The 17,684-nt window shown below is 29.9% G+C and overlaps 2 protein-coding genes and 2 long non-coding RNA genes across 4 annotated transcripts; 1 reads left to right on the top strand and 3 right to left on the bottom strand.

Moving 5' to 3' along the window:
• Nucleotides 1-1,382: 1,382 nt before the first annotated feature.
• On the bottom strand, nt 1,383-3,985 carry LOC146932072 (F-box protein At3g60790-like). Its single transcript, XM_085703672.1, has one exon. The coding sequence runs from the start codon at nt 2,798-2,800 to the stop codon at nt 1,808-1,810; it is 993 nt and encodes a 330-aa protein (XP_085559798.1). The 5' UTR covers nt 2,801-3,985; the 3' UTR covers nt 1,383-1,807.
• A 367-nt stretch (nt 3,986-4,352) lies between these two features.
• Nucleotides 4,353-6,102, bottom strand: LOC146932070 (uncharacterized). Its single transcript, XR_015006918.1, has 3 exons — nt 5,962-6,102; nt 5,005-5,122; nt 4,353-4,758 (listed from the first exon to the last, which is right to left on the bottom strand). It is a non-coding gene; the product is annotated as an uncharacterized LOC146932070 (long non-coding RNA).
• On the top strand, nt 4,656-6,065 carry LOC146932071 (uncharacterized). The gene is made up of 3 exons (XR_015006919.1): nt 4,656-4,781; nt 4,890-5,033; nt 5,936-6,065. It is a non-coding gene; the product is annotated as an uncharacterized LOC146932071 (long non-coding RNA).
• A 3,181-nt stretch (nt 6,103-9,283) lies between the features above and the next one.
• On the bottom strand, nt 9,284-10,882 carry LOC146932069 (uncharacterized). Its single transcript, XM_085703670.1, has 2 exons — nt 10,379-10,882; nt 9,284-9,918 (listed from the first exon to the last, which is right to left on the bottom strand). Exons 1-2 carry the CDS (start codon nt 10,429-10,431, stop codon nt 9,342-9,344), a joined length of 630 nt encoding a protein of 209 aa, XP_085559796.1. The 5' UTR covers nt 10,432-10,882; the 3' UTR covers nt 9,284-9,341.
• Between the last annotated feature and the right edge of the window lie 6,802 nt (nt 10,883-17,684).

The raw sequence follows: 17,684 nt of genomic DNA, 5'->3' as shown, positions 1-17,684 counted from the left end.
ATTGCACAATTATGATACTTAAGATCCAAAAGTGCATTTCAGGCAAAGGTTAAAAATGAATCGTCTCAAATTTTAGGGATAAAAAAATGTGGATTACTCCTTACTAAAAAGCAAAACACAAACAACTGCTATAATACAAAGTCATGTAAATACATGTTGTGCTCTTGGACAAAATAAACTATAGTAACATAGAACATATTGAAATGACAGTTTATGTCAAAGAGAGTGGCTAGGGTATTAAAGAGAGTGTTTGAGAAAGTTTAGAATAATGTAAATTAGTAGGCAAGATAGGTTTAAATTGTAAAAATAGATTACTAGTTAGACTCCCTAAATAAGTCTCAACGGAACAATCCAAAGTATATTTTATGCCAAAAACTTGTGTGCAAAATACTCGGTATTTTTTGTGAAATTATTCAAAGGAAATAATATAGTAATGATCCAATTCACTATAGAGTAACTAGATTCACAATGATTCTTCACCCAAAAAGATGTCTTTTCAACATGTGAAAATCAACTCTACTCTATTTCAATTTTATTCACACTCAAAATACAACCCAATCATAAATAACATTCATAAATCAAGTGTAAAAAGATATTAAATATTTAGCAAGAGAAACTTTGGGGTGGTACACATTCCTAAGTTTTTTTTTCTTTCTAAAAAATATGGTTATAAAATATGAAAATTACCTTGCAGGGGTGGTAGGTTCTCTTAGCTTTCAATATCGTCCATAAATTGAATATGATTTTCAAACTTCACTATGATTGAAAGATGAGTTGAAGCTCTTGGAAGCGATAATAGACCTTTTGCCTCATTAACAAATCCCGAATCACAAATTACATTGATCTTTTCCATCACATAAGCTTTTGTGATTAAATGCTTCAAAAACTTCACTTCCTGCTCTTTGCCTGTAAATCCTTTCAATGTCACAAATTTTAACTTGTGATTGATACAATTGTATATTTCCCGACTCTCCCAAAACATTGACTTAGGAAATGGTAGAGCAAAATCTTCAAAAATAGCACTTAAATATGAAGCTTCCTCCATCTATTAAACACAAGTTCAATAGAAATGTTATAGATGATATAAAATAGAGTCATTCTTCAATGTGTATATGTCAAAAAAATCAATAACATAATGAAGATTCACATACCGGTATAGCAATTTCGAGAGTATTGAGATAGTCACATGACCTTAGTATGTATGAAAGTGCCCAAGCTTCTTTTATATTATTCAAATCCAGTTCAATTGACAAGGTCAACAAATTTCGAAAAATATCAGTTGTTTGAGATTCTGCATGGAAGTAATATATATATATATATATATATATATATATATATATATATATATATATATATATATATATATATATATATATATATATATATATATAGTTGGCACAATTATATATTATGATCAAAGAGAAATAAATCATAACTCATATCAACAAGACGCCATTATATTATTCTAAATTAAATATTCATTATTTTATAAATGGATATTCAAAGTAAAATAACAAGGATTTAAATTATTGTTTGCAACAACCACCTCAAAAATTGTAAATTGAGATCACAATAATGGTTGTACTCGTGTCACAATACTAAATATTATAAATAATTACAATCAAATACATCTTCAATCACAATCATGGAGATATCAAATACCTTGATGTAAAATCTAGATTATTATTAAAAATATTTTTTAAAATTCATGTTATAATTGCTACATCAAAGTTTTAGAAGAAGTATAATCGATCTAGGAATCACGACTATAAACGTTGTTGCATCAACTAGCTTTGTTTATGTAATATCAATGATAATAAGATAAATATTGAAAGTAATAATCACAATTTATAACCAATAAAAAAATAGAACGGGAAGAACTTACAATAATATCGCTACAATTTTCAATAATTTCTTGAGTTTTCAGACACATTTTCCGCGCAAGGATATTTTTCACAATTGGATCATAAGAAGAATAAAAAGTCTTGAGGTTTCGAAAATAAATTTTCAGATCCTTGACCGGGCAAATTAGAGAATTGATCACAACAACTTGAAGGTCTTCGACGTAAACATCTACCCCTTTAAGAATCAACCACTTGAGCTCCAAACACTTAAGACTAGGGTTTTTAATTTTGAGTATACCGAGTACAGATGACTGAATTAGGCTAAACTTCTCCAAACCCAAACAGTTTTTCAAAACATCATTCATGGTTTCACTCTGTAGCATTATCTTCTCCAATTTCAAAATCTTCAAATTTTCACAGCTTTTAAACGCGCATACAATTGAACTCTCTAATACATAATTGACCAACTCTAGTGAATAAAATGTAGAAAACACCCCAGGCTGAAAATTAGGTTCTCGATATTCTTTGTTCAGATCTTGAAGTGGATTCACACATTCTAGGGTTAAAGAATTCAAACCTTTGTTTTTCTCCTTCGCATACTCAATCCATCCTACCATGTCCCCAAGGGTAAGATTTTGAATGAAATGTTCAAATCGACAACTAGTCAAATCACCACCATGATGTCGTAATACAACATGAACAATATCATTATAATTTTGAGCGGCTTCTTCAATGGTTTGAATGAATATTGATTTTAGAATGCGTGCCACATCAAAGTCAAGGTGTGATGCATGCTTCCATAATGACACCCATCTCTTTGAAAGGATGCTGCTTCTCACGGCCTCGTCGATGGGAAGATAAGAGATTATGGAAGACAAAATCTCATTTGGTATAGGAGTTCTGAGATCTGGTTCTCCATCATTGTTCTCTCTCTTGTTTGTTGTTGATCTTGTCATTTTTTTGTAGGGAATCAAAATTCTTAGGATATGTCACTCTTGGTGAAATACTTGTGTAATGAAGGTTGTTTGCTAGTATTTCAATATACGATAAGATATGATACACACAATATTATAATATCTTCTACAATTAGGCCCGGCCCATTATATGTTAGAAGGTTGCTTTTTTGACATAGAATACTTCCTATTGACACATGGAAATGACCAAATTACCCCCACGGTAGTTAACGGCCGCTGATTAAAGCGCCGGTAGTTAACTGCTGCAGGACACTCAGCGATAGTTACCTACCGCTGGAAAATTGTTTTCTTACTATCCCACTTGCTTTTCTTTACTCTGCCACTTTTTCACAACCCATCTTCTTTAGCCCATATGGCCGTCTTCCTGCAACCACCAGTCCACCACCATCCATGTCGCGGTTGACCATCCCTTCAGAGCGCCGCCTCTCCCTCTATTATCGTTTGGATTTGTACAAAAATTGCATTGGATTTTTCAGAGGAGGAGAGATAGATAAAGATATGATTTTTATTTTCTGCAAATTGGATTGAAAATTGGTTGGATTTTTTCACATATTTGATTAGAGAAGAAGATATGGAAGAAGCAAATTGGGTTTTCCAGATTTTGACTTCTTTATCTCTGGTTGCTATTGTACTTTAAGGCAAATGGAGCTTGGATTTGATATTGAGCTTGGATTTTAAAAGTATTCTTAATGTGTGTAGTGGAAGGGAAAAAATATAAATGGAGACCCTAGAAGGAAGAAGAAGAAGCTCAGATGTATTTTGGTGTGCTACTGCATAATCATTTGTGGAAGATGTAATTTTGGAATTGTAATTAGATTTAAGTAGTATATATGACATTGTAAATTACTCCATTACAGTTCATTGTTCTAGTTCATTGTTCCATCACAATTCTGTAACTTTTTTTGCACAAAATAAATTGAGATGCAATTATTTTTTATTACGGTTGTGTTATCATGGTTGAACATCATGAATTATTAAAATATATAACTATTTCCCTTCTAAATTCCAGCTCTTTTGAACACAACCATAAAACTGACAAAATGAAATGAAAACACACACCAACGGCGGCGGCGGATTGAAAGGCTACGATGGTGGTGGGTTATTGTTTTCAAAGGGAGAAGAAGGGTGAAGGGGGAGCTGAGTAAAGAAAAGCAAGTGGGATAGTTAGAAAACAATTTTCCAGCGGTAGTTAACTACCGCTGAGAGTCCAGCGGTAGTTAACTACCGCTGAGAGTCCAGCGGCAGTTAACTACCGACGCTTTAATCAACGGTAGTTAACAACCGCTGGGGGCAAAAATGTCATTTCCATGTGTCAATAGGAAGTATCTCCTTTAATATAAGAAAAAAGTATGTTGTGGAAAACTCTTTAATGCCCTAATCCCTTTCTATGTAAAACCAAAAGAATCAGGGGTAAAATCTGTCAATTATAACACTAATTTGTGAAAATTACTATTACTGTCCTTATCCCTTTCTATGTACAACAAAATATGCAGGGGTAAAAGCTGTCTATTCTACACTATGTTGTGGGAAACAATTGGAAGGGGTAAAATTAGTAATGAAATTCCTCACGTTATCAAAAGGAAGACATCACTAAACAATAAACAATAAACAATTGTTATGAGTAAAGAAACTGATGCCCATACCATTGCCCATACCATTGGAAATAAATTAGTATTAAAATCTGTCTATTCTACACTATGTTCAAAAGTTTTGGCTCTCAAATTTGAAATTCAAATTTGTTTTGCTCATTCAAAAGTTTCCCCACAAATTTCATTCTTTCTTCACACTATATCAATCCCTTTTTCAGTTTCTTTTTTTCTCTACAACTATTCTATTTCTATCATTTTGCTCTTCATTTTCCTCCTCCCTGTGTAATCTTTAACTCTGATATCTAACTGTTGATTGTTTTTTTATGTAGCAAACTTGAAAGATTTCCAACTCTGCAAAACCAAGAAGGATACAGGTAAGTAAATGACAATAACACCAATTTTTTTGAAACACATAAATACTTCATTATTCTATTATTTTGTTCATATCTTCTTTAACATACTACCATGTTTTTGTTGCTTAGGTTAACTATATCTTCTTTAACAAAAAACCAGAAGCAAAAATCCAGATCAACTTATTAACAAACTACATCTATAAAGGAGATGTGAGGGATAAGTGAGAACAAATAAACTGAATACCTTGATTTTCAACCAATTTTATTTGTTAGGTATTCATACTTTATAATCTCCATCTTCTCTTCTAAGTTGTTCTCATGAAACTTGAAAGTTGTTCATTTTTCAACTGAAAGTTGAAGTACTGTAAATAAAAATGAATTTATCAGATCGACAAGGATACTTGATGTCTAAACTTTACTCTTTTCATTATTTAACATGTACCTCTTCTTTGTATATTGTTTTCCAATTATAAATCGTTTTGAAGAAAATAAATACATAAGAAATTTTATTATTTGTTTGTATTTATATTCAACTGCAATTTTTTTATCTATAAATGTTATTGCCATTTACGTAGAAGTCTCTATATTGAACTACAAACAAAGAGAAGAGACATAAGAAAAAAATTAACAACAAATGTATTATCAGTAAAAAAATCCTTACATCTCTTGCAAATTACTTAAAGTTATAAAGAGATGTAGCAATTAAGTCTCTTTACTTAAAATCCTTACATCTCTTTAAAACAGATTCATTGTTCTACAATAAAATTCTTACATCTCTTGAAAATTCAAACAATGTACACCAAATTTTATCTTTAGATTGTTGTTGTTGTGGCATCTATGATGACGAAACTGAGGCTATTGTTGTTGCAGTTCTCTCCAAATAATGTGATCTATATTTAAAGAACAATACTAAGTCTCCATTTTAACCAAAAAAAAAGATTCATTGAAACAAGGAATTTTGTTATCAATAGTATAAAAAAAGCAGTTATCAATAGTATAAAAAAGCAGTTTTTTTTTTTAACGTGACAAAATAAGATCCATCTACAAAAAGAAAATTATATATTTCTTAAAAATAAAACGAAATAACATCCAATTTCATATTTTTATTGTTGTTGTTGCATGTAATGGAAACAAAATATGTAAGAACTAACATACAATATTGGTTCATGTATCAGATCAGTGTTTGTGTAAAAATTCTGACCTAGATCTGGTCCAAAACATACAAGATTGGGATGAAAATACAAGCTCTTTTCCGGCGCGGTGGTTGCAAGCTCTGACGCGGTGGTTACCGGAAGGTAGTCTGATCCTGATTTTTTTAATGGGTTTTGTAGAGAAGATTGATAGGACTCTTTTTATGGTGATGGTTTTTCAAAAGTTTGTATGTGGGTGTCGAGATCTAACCGAAAAGATGGTTGTAGGGAAATTTAAAATTATGTTTGGCATGAAAATAAATTTGATAGAGTAAAATTAGTGATGAAAAGGAGAGGATGAAGATGGTGGAACAATGAAATGCCTGTCGCCATAGAAGCACGGAAGGAGGAAGGAGGAAGGCGGCGGTAGGGTTTGTTAGAGAATGAGAGAGCTTTGCATAATTTCTTTGATAAAGAGAGAGAAAACTAACTATGAAATGAATATGGTGTTGGTGTGTGTGGGATAAAGTTAAATGAAAAAATAAACTATTAAAAAAGACAACATGTCTGTACGATAGGACAATATAGAAAGCGGTATATGCTTTTTTGATTCCAAATTGACAAAGTAGTGTAGCTTTAATAATAATAATAATAATAATAATAATATAAGATGATGTTATGAACACAACATACTGTTAAAAATAATTGATGAAATATTCACACTTAAAAATTGCTGTATCTGGATGAGAAATAACTTTGACAAAACAATTCAAAATCGATATAATTAGTACCTGGATGTGAAAGATCTTTGACAAAACAATTGCACTTGAAGTAGTAGAACAACCCAAAAACTGCAATAAAATGATGATATTCAATTACCTCACCTATCCTTCTCTTCAAGCAGTAAAGGATGCCACAAATGTCATAGAGTCTAAAAGGACACGAAGAGATGACTAGAAGGAAAAAAACAAGAATATTTAAAGTTATGCATGTGCAATGTACAATTATACAAGTTTCACACCTACTTGATGGGCAAACATGTCTCTCTTGCTTTGGGTAAATTCAACTACTACCAACCAGCATAATGTAGAATCTCAAGATATTTGTCCTATGCCATGACCAAAATAATGTAGAATCTAAATAGAGTAACGGTATTTTGACATCCATTTGATGACAACTTTGTTGACAACCTTGTTTTTCTCACTTCTTATTGGTCAAAAACAATGGAGAGAGAAAAAGGAAGAGAGAGGATAACAATATCATGTGAGTATGAGAGAAAAAGTTGTCAAAATATCATTTCTCATCTAAATATTGTAGAATCTCAAGAACTAAGACCACTATCAAGAATAAAGCCTGCAAATTTTAGTTTTTTTTTTTAAAATGTGGTCCACAAAAGTATTCTAATAAAGCATTACTCAAAACAAACAATATTCTAATAAAGCAATAAGTTCTCGAGTATTGCATAAAAGTAGAGAGCATTTGCAGAATTGGGAAACAGTCACTTTAGTCTCTGAATGAGAAACGAATAGTTATAATAGTCCCTTAAAGTATCGAAATTTCAAAATAGTCTCTGATTGTGCATTTTGTTAGTCAAAATAGTCCTTGATATTAAAATATTTCGTTAATATTGTCATATTAGTCCTTCAATACACTTACTTATTATCATATTAGTCCTTATACGTACTTACTTATTGTCATTTTAGTCCCTATATAAAAAGAGTTATTGTGAGTATTAAGGGATTATTTAAGCGTTAGGGACTATTTTGACTAACAAAGTGGACAATCAGAGGCTATTTTAGAATTTTGATACATTGAAGGACTAATATGACTACTTGCTACATATTCAAGGACCAAAGTGACTATTACCCCTTGCAGAATTTCTATGGTCATACATGTTAACTTAATGCATCGATGACAAATTTTCAATTCCTAGGGAAAGCATTTCAATGTTCAATTTGTTTTTTTATTTAAAATACATTTAAATAATACTAACAATTAGTTTATAATCTAACAATGACATATGAGTAAACGTTTAGAATCAAACCTTAATTGACATTGACATATGAATTTTATTTAATTCCTTTCATTACTTCAATTTTATTATGGATGTACCTATTATTATTTATTTACAATTTTATTTAAAAAGAACTATCATGCATGAAGCAAGTTGTCATTAATAAAATGCACTAAAACGTTGACATTGATTAAACTAAATTATGTAGTATTTGAAAAGTTTTTAGTGATCCTATTTCATAATTAACTTAAATGCACGGGTTAAGTTGTCACTGACTAAACCAATACTGATACACTGGACATGTTATCGTTGATACAAAGGAATTTTTTTTAATTATTTACATATATAAGTGTTTGTGTTTTAATATATAATATATATAAATCAATGTTTTTTTTCTTCAGGAATATATATATATAAATCACATAATAATTAGGTTTCCGTTAAAAAAAATCAATGGCATTTTTATTAGGAATAAATTTATATGCCAATTTAAGTAATAAAAACTTCCTTCAAAAAAATAAGTTATGAAAACTCTTTCTTTTAAAATAAAAAGTTATAAAATAGGAAAGTATACTTTTACCATCATATTTATATATTGATGATTATTACACAGGAAGAACAGCTTATTCTCAATAAAATTTTGATAATATACTTTTAAATAATTATCATACACCGAAAGAATTTTAGTTAGCAAACATATTATAAAATTATATCAGTCTTTATATAATTATTATACACTTGAAAATTGTCGTTGCTAAAAATCTATACAATATAAAAAAGTATACTCAATGTAAGAAAGGGATAAGAAGGGTATATAATAAAGTTTTAGACATTACTAAAATGCATGAGAGAAATTGACATCAACTAAAAAGAACTATCATGCGTAAGACAAGTTGTCCTTAATAAAATGCACTAAAACGTTGACATTGATTACACTCAATTATAATGCACTTGAAAACTTATCAGTGATCATATTTCATAATTAACTTATGTGCATGGTTAAGTTGTCACTGACTAAACTAATACTGATACACGGGACATGTTATCGTTGATACAAAGTTTATAATAATTATAAGGCTTAAGTGCAGTTTTGCCCCCCCTATTTTGACTGAATCGGAATTTTACCCCCCCTATTTTAAAACTCGGAAATCTACCCCCCCAATTTGAAGTTTTTCGGAATTTTGCCCCCCCACCACATTTGAGTGCATGTTGGCTGATGTGGCAGTGGTGATGTGGCTTTTAAAATATTATCTTATTATCCACCTAATTAATTATTTAAATTAAATAATTATTAATTACAAAAAATAAATTAATTTTTAAAAAATCGATTTTTTTTTTTAAAAATACCTTAAAATGCAGAAAAAAATTCTAAAAAAAACTAGAAAATAAAGATAAAATGTAGGAATTAAAAAAAAATAAATACATGGAAAAACAACATCACATGAAAGATAAAATTCCATTAAACAACAAGCATAACAGAATCTGACAAGCATAACAGCTAATCCTCAAATGAAAAGGGCAATCATGCATACACTTTACAACCAAGTATTCTTTTTCATTTTTCTTGAGACGCAGATTTTTCCTAGTCTCCAATGCATACTCTTCATATGCATCCTTTGCTTGCTTTTTATTGTTGAACTTCAAACCCTTTTCAAACTTAACATGGGCATTCCCTTCACCCAGCTTAAAAATTGGATAGTTTTTACCAAGCTCTTCATCTTCACTCTCTGGTGGAGTATGTAAATCATCGGAATCTTCATAGTGCTCATCTTGAAAATCAGCTGCAGTTGTAGGAGTATCCAATGATTTTGCATCTACATTATTAGTAACCAAGCAAAATGTTTCAGGTGGAAAAATAACACTCAAATCAACACACTCATCCACTCCACCATCATCAAAGTAACTATCATCTTCATCATCGTCTTCTTCCTCTTCACTTGCAATACAATCATCATCTTCTTCCTCCATGTCTTCCTTGTCCAACTCATCATCATTTTCTGTATCTTCACAAGCCCTATATATATCAAGCACATAATATAAACACATACTCCAATATATTCATTAAAAATGCTCAACGAGATACCCCAAATCATGAACCAAACACATAATATAAAGAGTAGGGGTGGGTAAAAAAACCTTTTCACGATTTTGGTTCACCAATAAACATTAAACGCTGTATTTCTATTTTCTGCATTTTTAATGATTTTTTATGCTACATAAAATTGGGTTTGATTGGTTAATCATATAGAATATTCATGACTGAAACAGAATCTGAGTTGCAGCTCATATAGAATATTTATGCAATTATATCACTGAAACAGAATGCAATCCATGTATGACTACAAAATAAAAAAGCACAGATCTACATTATGTCAAGTTCCATATCAGTTCCAAAATCAACAAAGGAACAGCAACTACAACAACAGAACAGCAACTACAACAACAGAGCAGTAATAAATATGAGAAAGACATACCTCAATTTCGTCATTGAACTTGAACCAAGAATCATTACTTCGTGATTCACCATTTTCAGTGAACGGCGGCGACAGAAAGAGGGAGAACGATGAAGATTGAGAACAGAGACAACGCTGTCAAAGTGGATCGGTGATGACGAAGTGGGAATGGCGATGGTTAGGAACGGCTAGGTCAGGGCATCGCCTGAAGGGAAGGAGAAAGGGAACACGGTTGTTTACGTTTTGGTACTGAGATCCACTTTTTTTGGTAGCGTTTTTAAGTTACATTTTTTTTATTAATTTTTTTCTTTTTTTAATTCAGAATATATAATATAAATAGTTTAAATGGGTGAATATTTATTTTAGTATTATTTAAGCCACATCAGCACAATTTTAGTATTATTTAAGCCACATCAGCACAGCCACCTCAGCCAATTCCTGGAAAATATTAATTTGGAGGGGTAAAATTCAGATTTTTAAAATAGGGGGGCCAAAATTCCGACAAACATAAAATTGGGGGGGTAGATTTCCGAGTTTTAAAATAGGGGGGGTAAAATTCCGATTCAGTCAAAATAGGGGGGGTAAAAATGCATTTAAGCCTAATTATAATAATCTGGCCATTTTGTTACTGATATAAAATACAAAAAATAATTTAAGGGTAAAATCAATTGTAGAATCAAGTAGAATCAATTGTACAAGTAAAATCAATTCTACTTTAAATCATCCAAACATCATAAAATCAATTATACAACAGTTAAAATCACTTTTGACCCTCTAAAATTGAAACCAAACACATGCTTATAAGCAGATACTTATATATATATATATATATATATATATATATATATATATATATATATATTCCATATATGCTAATTAATATATTCATAAAATAATCTATGATTAATATTATCACTGTACCCGTGCGTCAGCACGGGTGTTTATACTAGTTCTATGTCAAAAAAGCAATCTTCTATATGTTAAGGCATAAACCAAATTTTGAGTGAGGCCTTTTTAGAACTAATAAAAATGCTTTAATAAAATTATTGTTTATTATAAATTTATTTTATTGTATTTTTTTATTTGGAAAATTAAACTATTAAAGTTGATGTTGTAAAAACTTATCTTGTAGTCACTCCCATTTTTAGAGAATGTAACTATCGTGCTGATAAATTAGCAAATATTGGCTTATCTATTCTCTCTTGGATTTGGATGAATGACATGCCTGCACAAGTCAAAGCAGATTTTATTAGGAATACGCTTGTCCTGCCATGTTTCAGATTTGTAAATTTTTGAAAGGTTTAGGCCTATATCCCCCTTTCTTTTTGTACGGTTTTGTTTATTAATGTATAGGTGTTGCTCTTTGCTTTACCAACTATTACAGAAACAAATTCTTGTGTGCATATAAAATGACACTTGAGAGACAAAAAACAATAATCTGATTTATTTATTATTTGGATTATTTTCCCTAAAAAATAATCCAATTTTTTGTTGCATGCTTAGTTATTGGACCTACAGTCCATGCTAGTTAAAGAGTTTATTATTAGGCCCAAAGCTCCTACTTTAGCAGCTTTTCCCTTTCGTTAGCAATATATTGAATTTCAATACATACACCTATTATGAATTAATACATTATTGACAATGAATGGAAACTCAAATAAAAAAAAATATAGGATTGATAGATAAAAAATTAAGAGAGAAGACTACTTGCCTAATTTGGCAACGGGTAAATAATTTCACGAATTAGGAAATGAACTCACCAATTGAATGAATCCATCAATCATGATATTCAACACAAAACATTGTACTTGTTCATAAAAATGTATATGGTAACCTCTATAACATTTGACCATAATCAATAATAATTTTGGTTAATTAATTAAATTATTAATCTAACATCTACATATATATTAAATAAAATTTTTTTAAAGCAAAATTAGAGAGAAAAATTCTCAAGACAACAAGACATTCTAACTATTTTGTCAAAAAAAAAAAAAAAGACATTCTAACTATGTTGACACCTCATAGTTGTCACCTTAAAATATTATTAATAAGCAAAAACAAAATGATAATTGCAACCTTAGGGGGTAAGACCAAGACCCCAAACAAAGACAACTAAGGGTTATAAACATCTTCCTCGTTAAAAACCTTATGAGAAAAATTCTATGAAACGAAACATGATAAAAGTAAAAATAGTGTAAACCAAACATCAATATTGAATATATATTGTTCTTTTAGTCACAATAAAATATTGTTGTTTTGTATATTAACAATTTTTTTTTTTCATTTCTTTCTTGATTTTAGCACTTATTTAATAATATTTTATAAATATATTTAAATGATTTATATGTTGTAAAAAAAATATTCTATCGTTCTTTTTATTTAATGTTTTTTTACGTAAATTCAATGTTGTAATTCAGACATTTAACACTTGTTATTTATTAATTTAAAATAATATAATACTAAAAATAAGAGTAGTAAATCATAATTATGTCACTCTGTCTTTGACTAAGGTGTACGCTCCCTTTCAGGAAGAACGTCTTGGCCTAAAAAGCCGGCCTCTTTAAAATTAATGAAGCAGGTTGCATGAAGTTTTGTTGGGATATGCTTCATCCTAATATGTAGTGCGCTTCTAATATCCTGAAAGAAATATATATATTTTTTAAATAAACCCAATGACAAGTCACTTTTTCTCATATTTATGGCCAAGTTTGAAAAGATACTTAGGTCAGATTCATGACAGTAGTTCTTAGAAGATTGGAAATGGTACTAGTATCTCACTTTGAAATAATAATTGGTGTTCTAGAATTATAGTTGAAGAGTTTAACATTCCTTTCGGGAGAAAATCTTCCTTGCACACAACCCCAACACGTCATCCTTGGACACAAAAAGTAAAAATTTGACACATGTCAAAAACTTCTAAAACCAGTTCTTGCAAAAATCGGCTTAAAAAGTCCCAAAGAAAATATTATAAAAATCCAAAAGGAAAAATAGTTTTGTTACCATTTATTTCAAATCCTAATTACCAAGAGATATGTCTGGTTAAAGCACAGATTAAATGGTGTGATGAAACAGCTACTTATTATCTAAGAGAGAGTTTTGACTATCATCTCTTTTCAAGATACGTAGATAAAGCTGAACAACTCAGAAACAGTCTTAAAAAACTAGCAAGATAATCCATGGATGGATTAATAAACCCATTTGGAAGAATAATACCACAACCATTCATATTAAAACCTAATTATAACAATATAATTAGAGTGAAGAATCAAATTAGATGGTTAAGAGAAACAGCATTCTGGTTTCTTATAGTAGAAAATAATTACTCTTTATACTGGGAATATGAAAATTTTGCAAATCTTTTAAGCATAGAGATACAGAAATTCCTACATGGCTAATAAAGGACTTGGAGAAAAAATACAAGATATCTATGAAAAAAATAGTTGTTTTACAAGAACGACTAGAAAAAATAGTTTCTTTTATAGAAACTTCAACAGAGTACTGGATAGATAAAGAGTTTAAAGAAAAACTCGAAGAAAAATTATTTAATTTAGAAAATATCCAAAAAGGGTTAGATGAAAAACTCTGCTTAAAAATAGACGATCTAATTGATCTAATAAGCCTTTTATCTAAAAAAGATAAAAGTTTAACTTTAGAAGATCTTCAACTTCTTTTCAAGGAGGGGGAAGATGAGGTAAAAAAAGAAGAAAAACCCTCGCAAGAAATACAATTTTTCGCTCCTAATTATTAAAATGGACGAAACAGAGGAAGAGATAGCTAATCAGCTACAAGAATTACAAACCTTAATGGCTACACTAGACATTAATGAAAAAAATAAAAATATTGAAAATCCAGAAGATGGATATAAATTTGTCTATGATTTTAATTCAGAAAGTGCAGATTCAGAGAGTTCATTAGAAAGTTTTGATGAAAATCCACAAGTAGAATTTGTTAAAACTGATAATGCAAAAACATCAGAACAAGGACGTAAAAGAGGACGCCGTGATGGTAAAGAAGAATTTATTGAACAACAGATAATACAAGAAAAAATAAATGAAAGAAAATACAAAAGTATACCACCAAAATATATTCCAATTGTAAACTCACAAAATGAAAATGATGTCCTTAATCTTGATTGTATCACAGATAGAGGGAAGGAATTAAGAGAATGGTATCGAAAACATAAAATAAATGTTCAAATAGATGTCCAACTAAAGGCCTTTGGCCCAAAAGATATTTTTAATTATCTTAAGACAAAGACATATGGAAATGCTATGAATTTCATACATGAATATCCAGATTCATAATTACCATCCACGGGAAATGAAACTGTAGACTATATGTATGAAATCCTGAAGAAGGAATTCATAGGATATGAAAGTATCGATGCTAAGAAAGAATTACAAAACACATTGATTCACAAGATTTTTAATTTAAGAATTTGTGATATGTGTCAAATAGATCCATTTATATGTGAATTTGAAGAATATTACTATGGTATTAGTCCAACAAAAAGGATAGAATATAATTTATTAAATTTATTTTATAATAAACTCCCAAGTGGACTAGGGATAAAAATGCAAGAAATGTTTGATGAAAAAACAAATAATGAAATGGGATTAGAAAATACCTTAGGAGCTAGGATAACTACACTAAAACAATGGATATCTGAACAATGCATGAATAAAATTGCTAAAAGAGACGCAAAAATAAACTATTGTTGTGATAAACTACAAGGTAAAGTAGGAAATTATGGTTGTAAAAAACCTAGAAAAAGGAAAAGAAAGTTCTTTAGAAAAATTGACCGATCAGAATATAGGAGAAAAAAGAAATTTCCTAAGAAATTTAATAAACAAAAATATTTTAGGAGAAAGAAAAAATATCCTAAGAAGACTTCATGCCCCAAAGGCAAGAAGACATGTACATGTTGGCTATGCCATGAAGAAGGACATTATGCAAATGAATGTCCCAAGAAGAAAGAATCTAAAAAAGAAACCCTAAAACTAATCTGGCATGTAGGCTTCGAACCAATAGAATCAGATATAGATTCTGATGAGAGTAGTATTTTTGAATATACTACTGAAGAAGAATTTGAAGAATGAGTAGGAAAATCCTAAAAGAAGGAAATCCTAATTCAACATTTATTCAAGTTATCTTGAATAAAAAGAAAATCATGGGTTACATTGATACTGGTGCAACCCTATGTTTTGGAAGGAAATCCATATCCAAAGATTGGATTGGATTAAAAAAACCAAAAGAAATAATTATTGCTGATAAAACAAAACATAAGATATGGTTTGTTTTAAAAAATGTTTTCATTAAAATTGAAGATAAATGTTTTTATGTAAGATCAATTTATGAACATAATTCTGGAATAGACTTGATAATAGGAAACAACTTTTTGAAGTTATATAGTCCTTTTATTCAAAAGCTTGATACTATAACATTAAAATGGTTTAATGTAAACAACCCAGAAGAAAGTGAATTTGTTACAACAAACATTATAACAAAAAAATGAAATTTTAAGGGCAATAAAAGAAAATCTCAATGTACTTAGATGTATGTGGGATAAAAGAAAGTTTTACTTAACCACTGAACAAAATCTAGGATATCATCTAGATCAAGTTTGTTCTGAAAATCCATTAGACTCTATAGTAAACAAAATTCAAGATTTAATTGTAATAAAACTTAAGGATCCTAAAAAGGAAGTTAAGGTCCTATACAAAATCCCTTATTCAGGAGAAGATAAGGAAGAATTTCAAAAAGAAATAGCAGAATTATTAGAAAAAGGATTAATTAGTCCTTCTATTAGTCCACATTCAGCGCCAGCTTTTTATGTCAGGAAACACAATGAGATAAAAAGAGGAAAAGCTCGAATGGTAATTAATTATAAAAAACTTAATGAGATGACTATAAGTGATTCTTATAAGTTACCAAGAAAAGATTACATTTTTGAAAAAATAAGAGGATGTAATTGGTTTTCATCTTTAGATGCAAAGTCTGGATATTGGCAGTTAAGGTTATCAGAAGAAACAAAACCTTTAACGGCTTTTAGTTGTCCAGAAGGACATTTTGAATGGAATGTTTTACCATTTGGTTTAAAACAAGCGCCATCAATATATCAAAGATTTATGGACAATACTCTTAAAGGTCTTGATCATATTTGTTTTGTATATATCGATGACATATTAATTTTTACCAAAGGTAGTAAGGAACAACATATCAAAGATGTTACTACTGTTTTAAACAGAATAAAAGATAGAGGAATTGTTCTATCTAGAAAAAAGTCAATACTTTTGAAACAAGAAATCGAATTCCTTGGTCTTATTATAAGAGAAGGAGGAAAACTCGATTTATCACCGCATGTTCAAGAAAATTTTTTACTTTTTCCTGATCAACTAGTGGATAGAAAACAAATCCAAAGATTTTTGGGATGTTTAAATTATATTGCTAATGAAGGTTTTCTTCAAGATTTAGCAAATGATAGAAAAATTTTACAGAAGAAGATATCTGAAAAAGTGCCATGGTCATGGACACAAAAAGATACTGAGGCTGTAAAATCTTTAAAAGAAAAATTAAAAATTTTACCACAACTATACAACCCAACAGAAAATGATTTTTTGGTTGTAAATGTTGATGCAAATCAGTTTACTTGGGCTGGAGTTATGAGAGCTCTTCCTAATGGTAAACAAAAATTGGGATTAAATCTCAATGGATATATTGAGGATGAAACCCCACAACAATCCTATACCACTGTGGATGCAACCCCACAGTTAAAATCAGATATCCCTAATGGGCGATCAGATAAAACATCAGTTTCAACTGATTCAAAACTTGATTATTCAAGTAATAACATCCGAATTAAGGATAAAGATCTTGTTTTATGCAAGTATGTTTCTGGTTCTTTTAAAGATGCTGAAACAAGATATCATATCAATGAGAAAGAAACTCTTTCTTGTTTAAATGTTTTAGAAAAATGGAGAATGGACTTAATACCATCAAGATTTTTATTACGAACTGATTCAACTTATGCTAGCGAATTTTGGCGCTACAATTTAAAAGTTGATCATAAACAAGGAAGACTTGTTAGATGGCAGATGCGCATCCAACAATTCTATCCTTATATCCAACTAATAAAATCAGAAAACAATTGTTTTGCAGATACATTGACAAGAGAATGGAGCAAGCTCTAAAAGTTCTCTACAATAGCTTAAAGCAAAAGGATGAACAAATTGAAATCCATAGCCAAAAGCTAAAACAGCTCTCTTCAGAGAGGGGGGAGATGATTAAAATGATTGAAAGTTTAACCAAGATAATAAATGTTGAA

Source organism: Medicago sativa, chromosome 4 (assembly GCF_051527215.1).
Source record: "Medicago sativa cultivar Bolivia chromosome 4, Bolivia_mono, whole genome shotgun sequence".
Classification (NCBI taxonomy): Eukaryota; Viridiplantae; Streptophyta; class Magnoliopsida; order Fabales; family Fabaceae; genus Medicago; species Medicago sativa.
The sequence above is the reverse complement of the archived record's forward strand: the minus strand, read 5'-3'. Positions and strand labels throughout refer to the sequence as shown.

Coding starts and splice junctions, on each gene's coding strand:
- LOC146932072 (XM_085703672.1), bottom strand. CDS start 2,800: ATGACAAGATCAACAACAAACAAGAGAGAGAACAATGATGGAGAACCA.
- LOC146932069 (XM_085703670.1), bottom strand. CDS start 10,431: ATGGTGAATCACGAAGTAATGATTCTTGGTTCAAGTTCAATGACGAAA. Junction 9,919..10,378: donor AGTTCAATGACGAAATTGAG/GTATGTCTTTCT, acceptor TGATATATATAG/GGCTTGTGAAGATACAGAAA.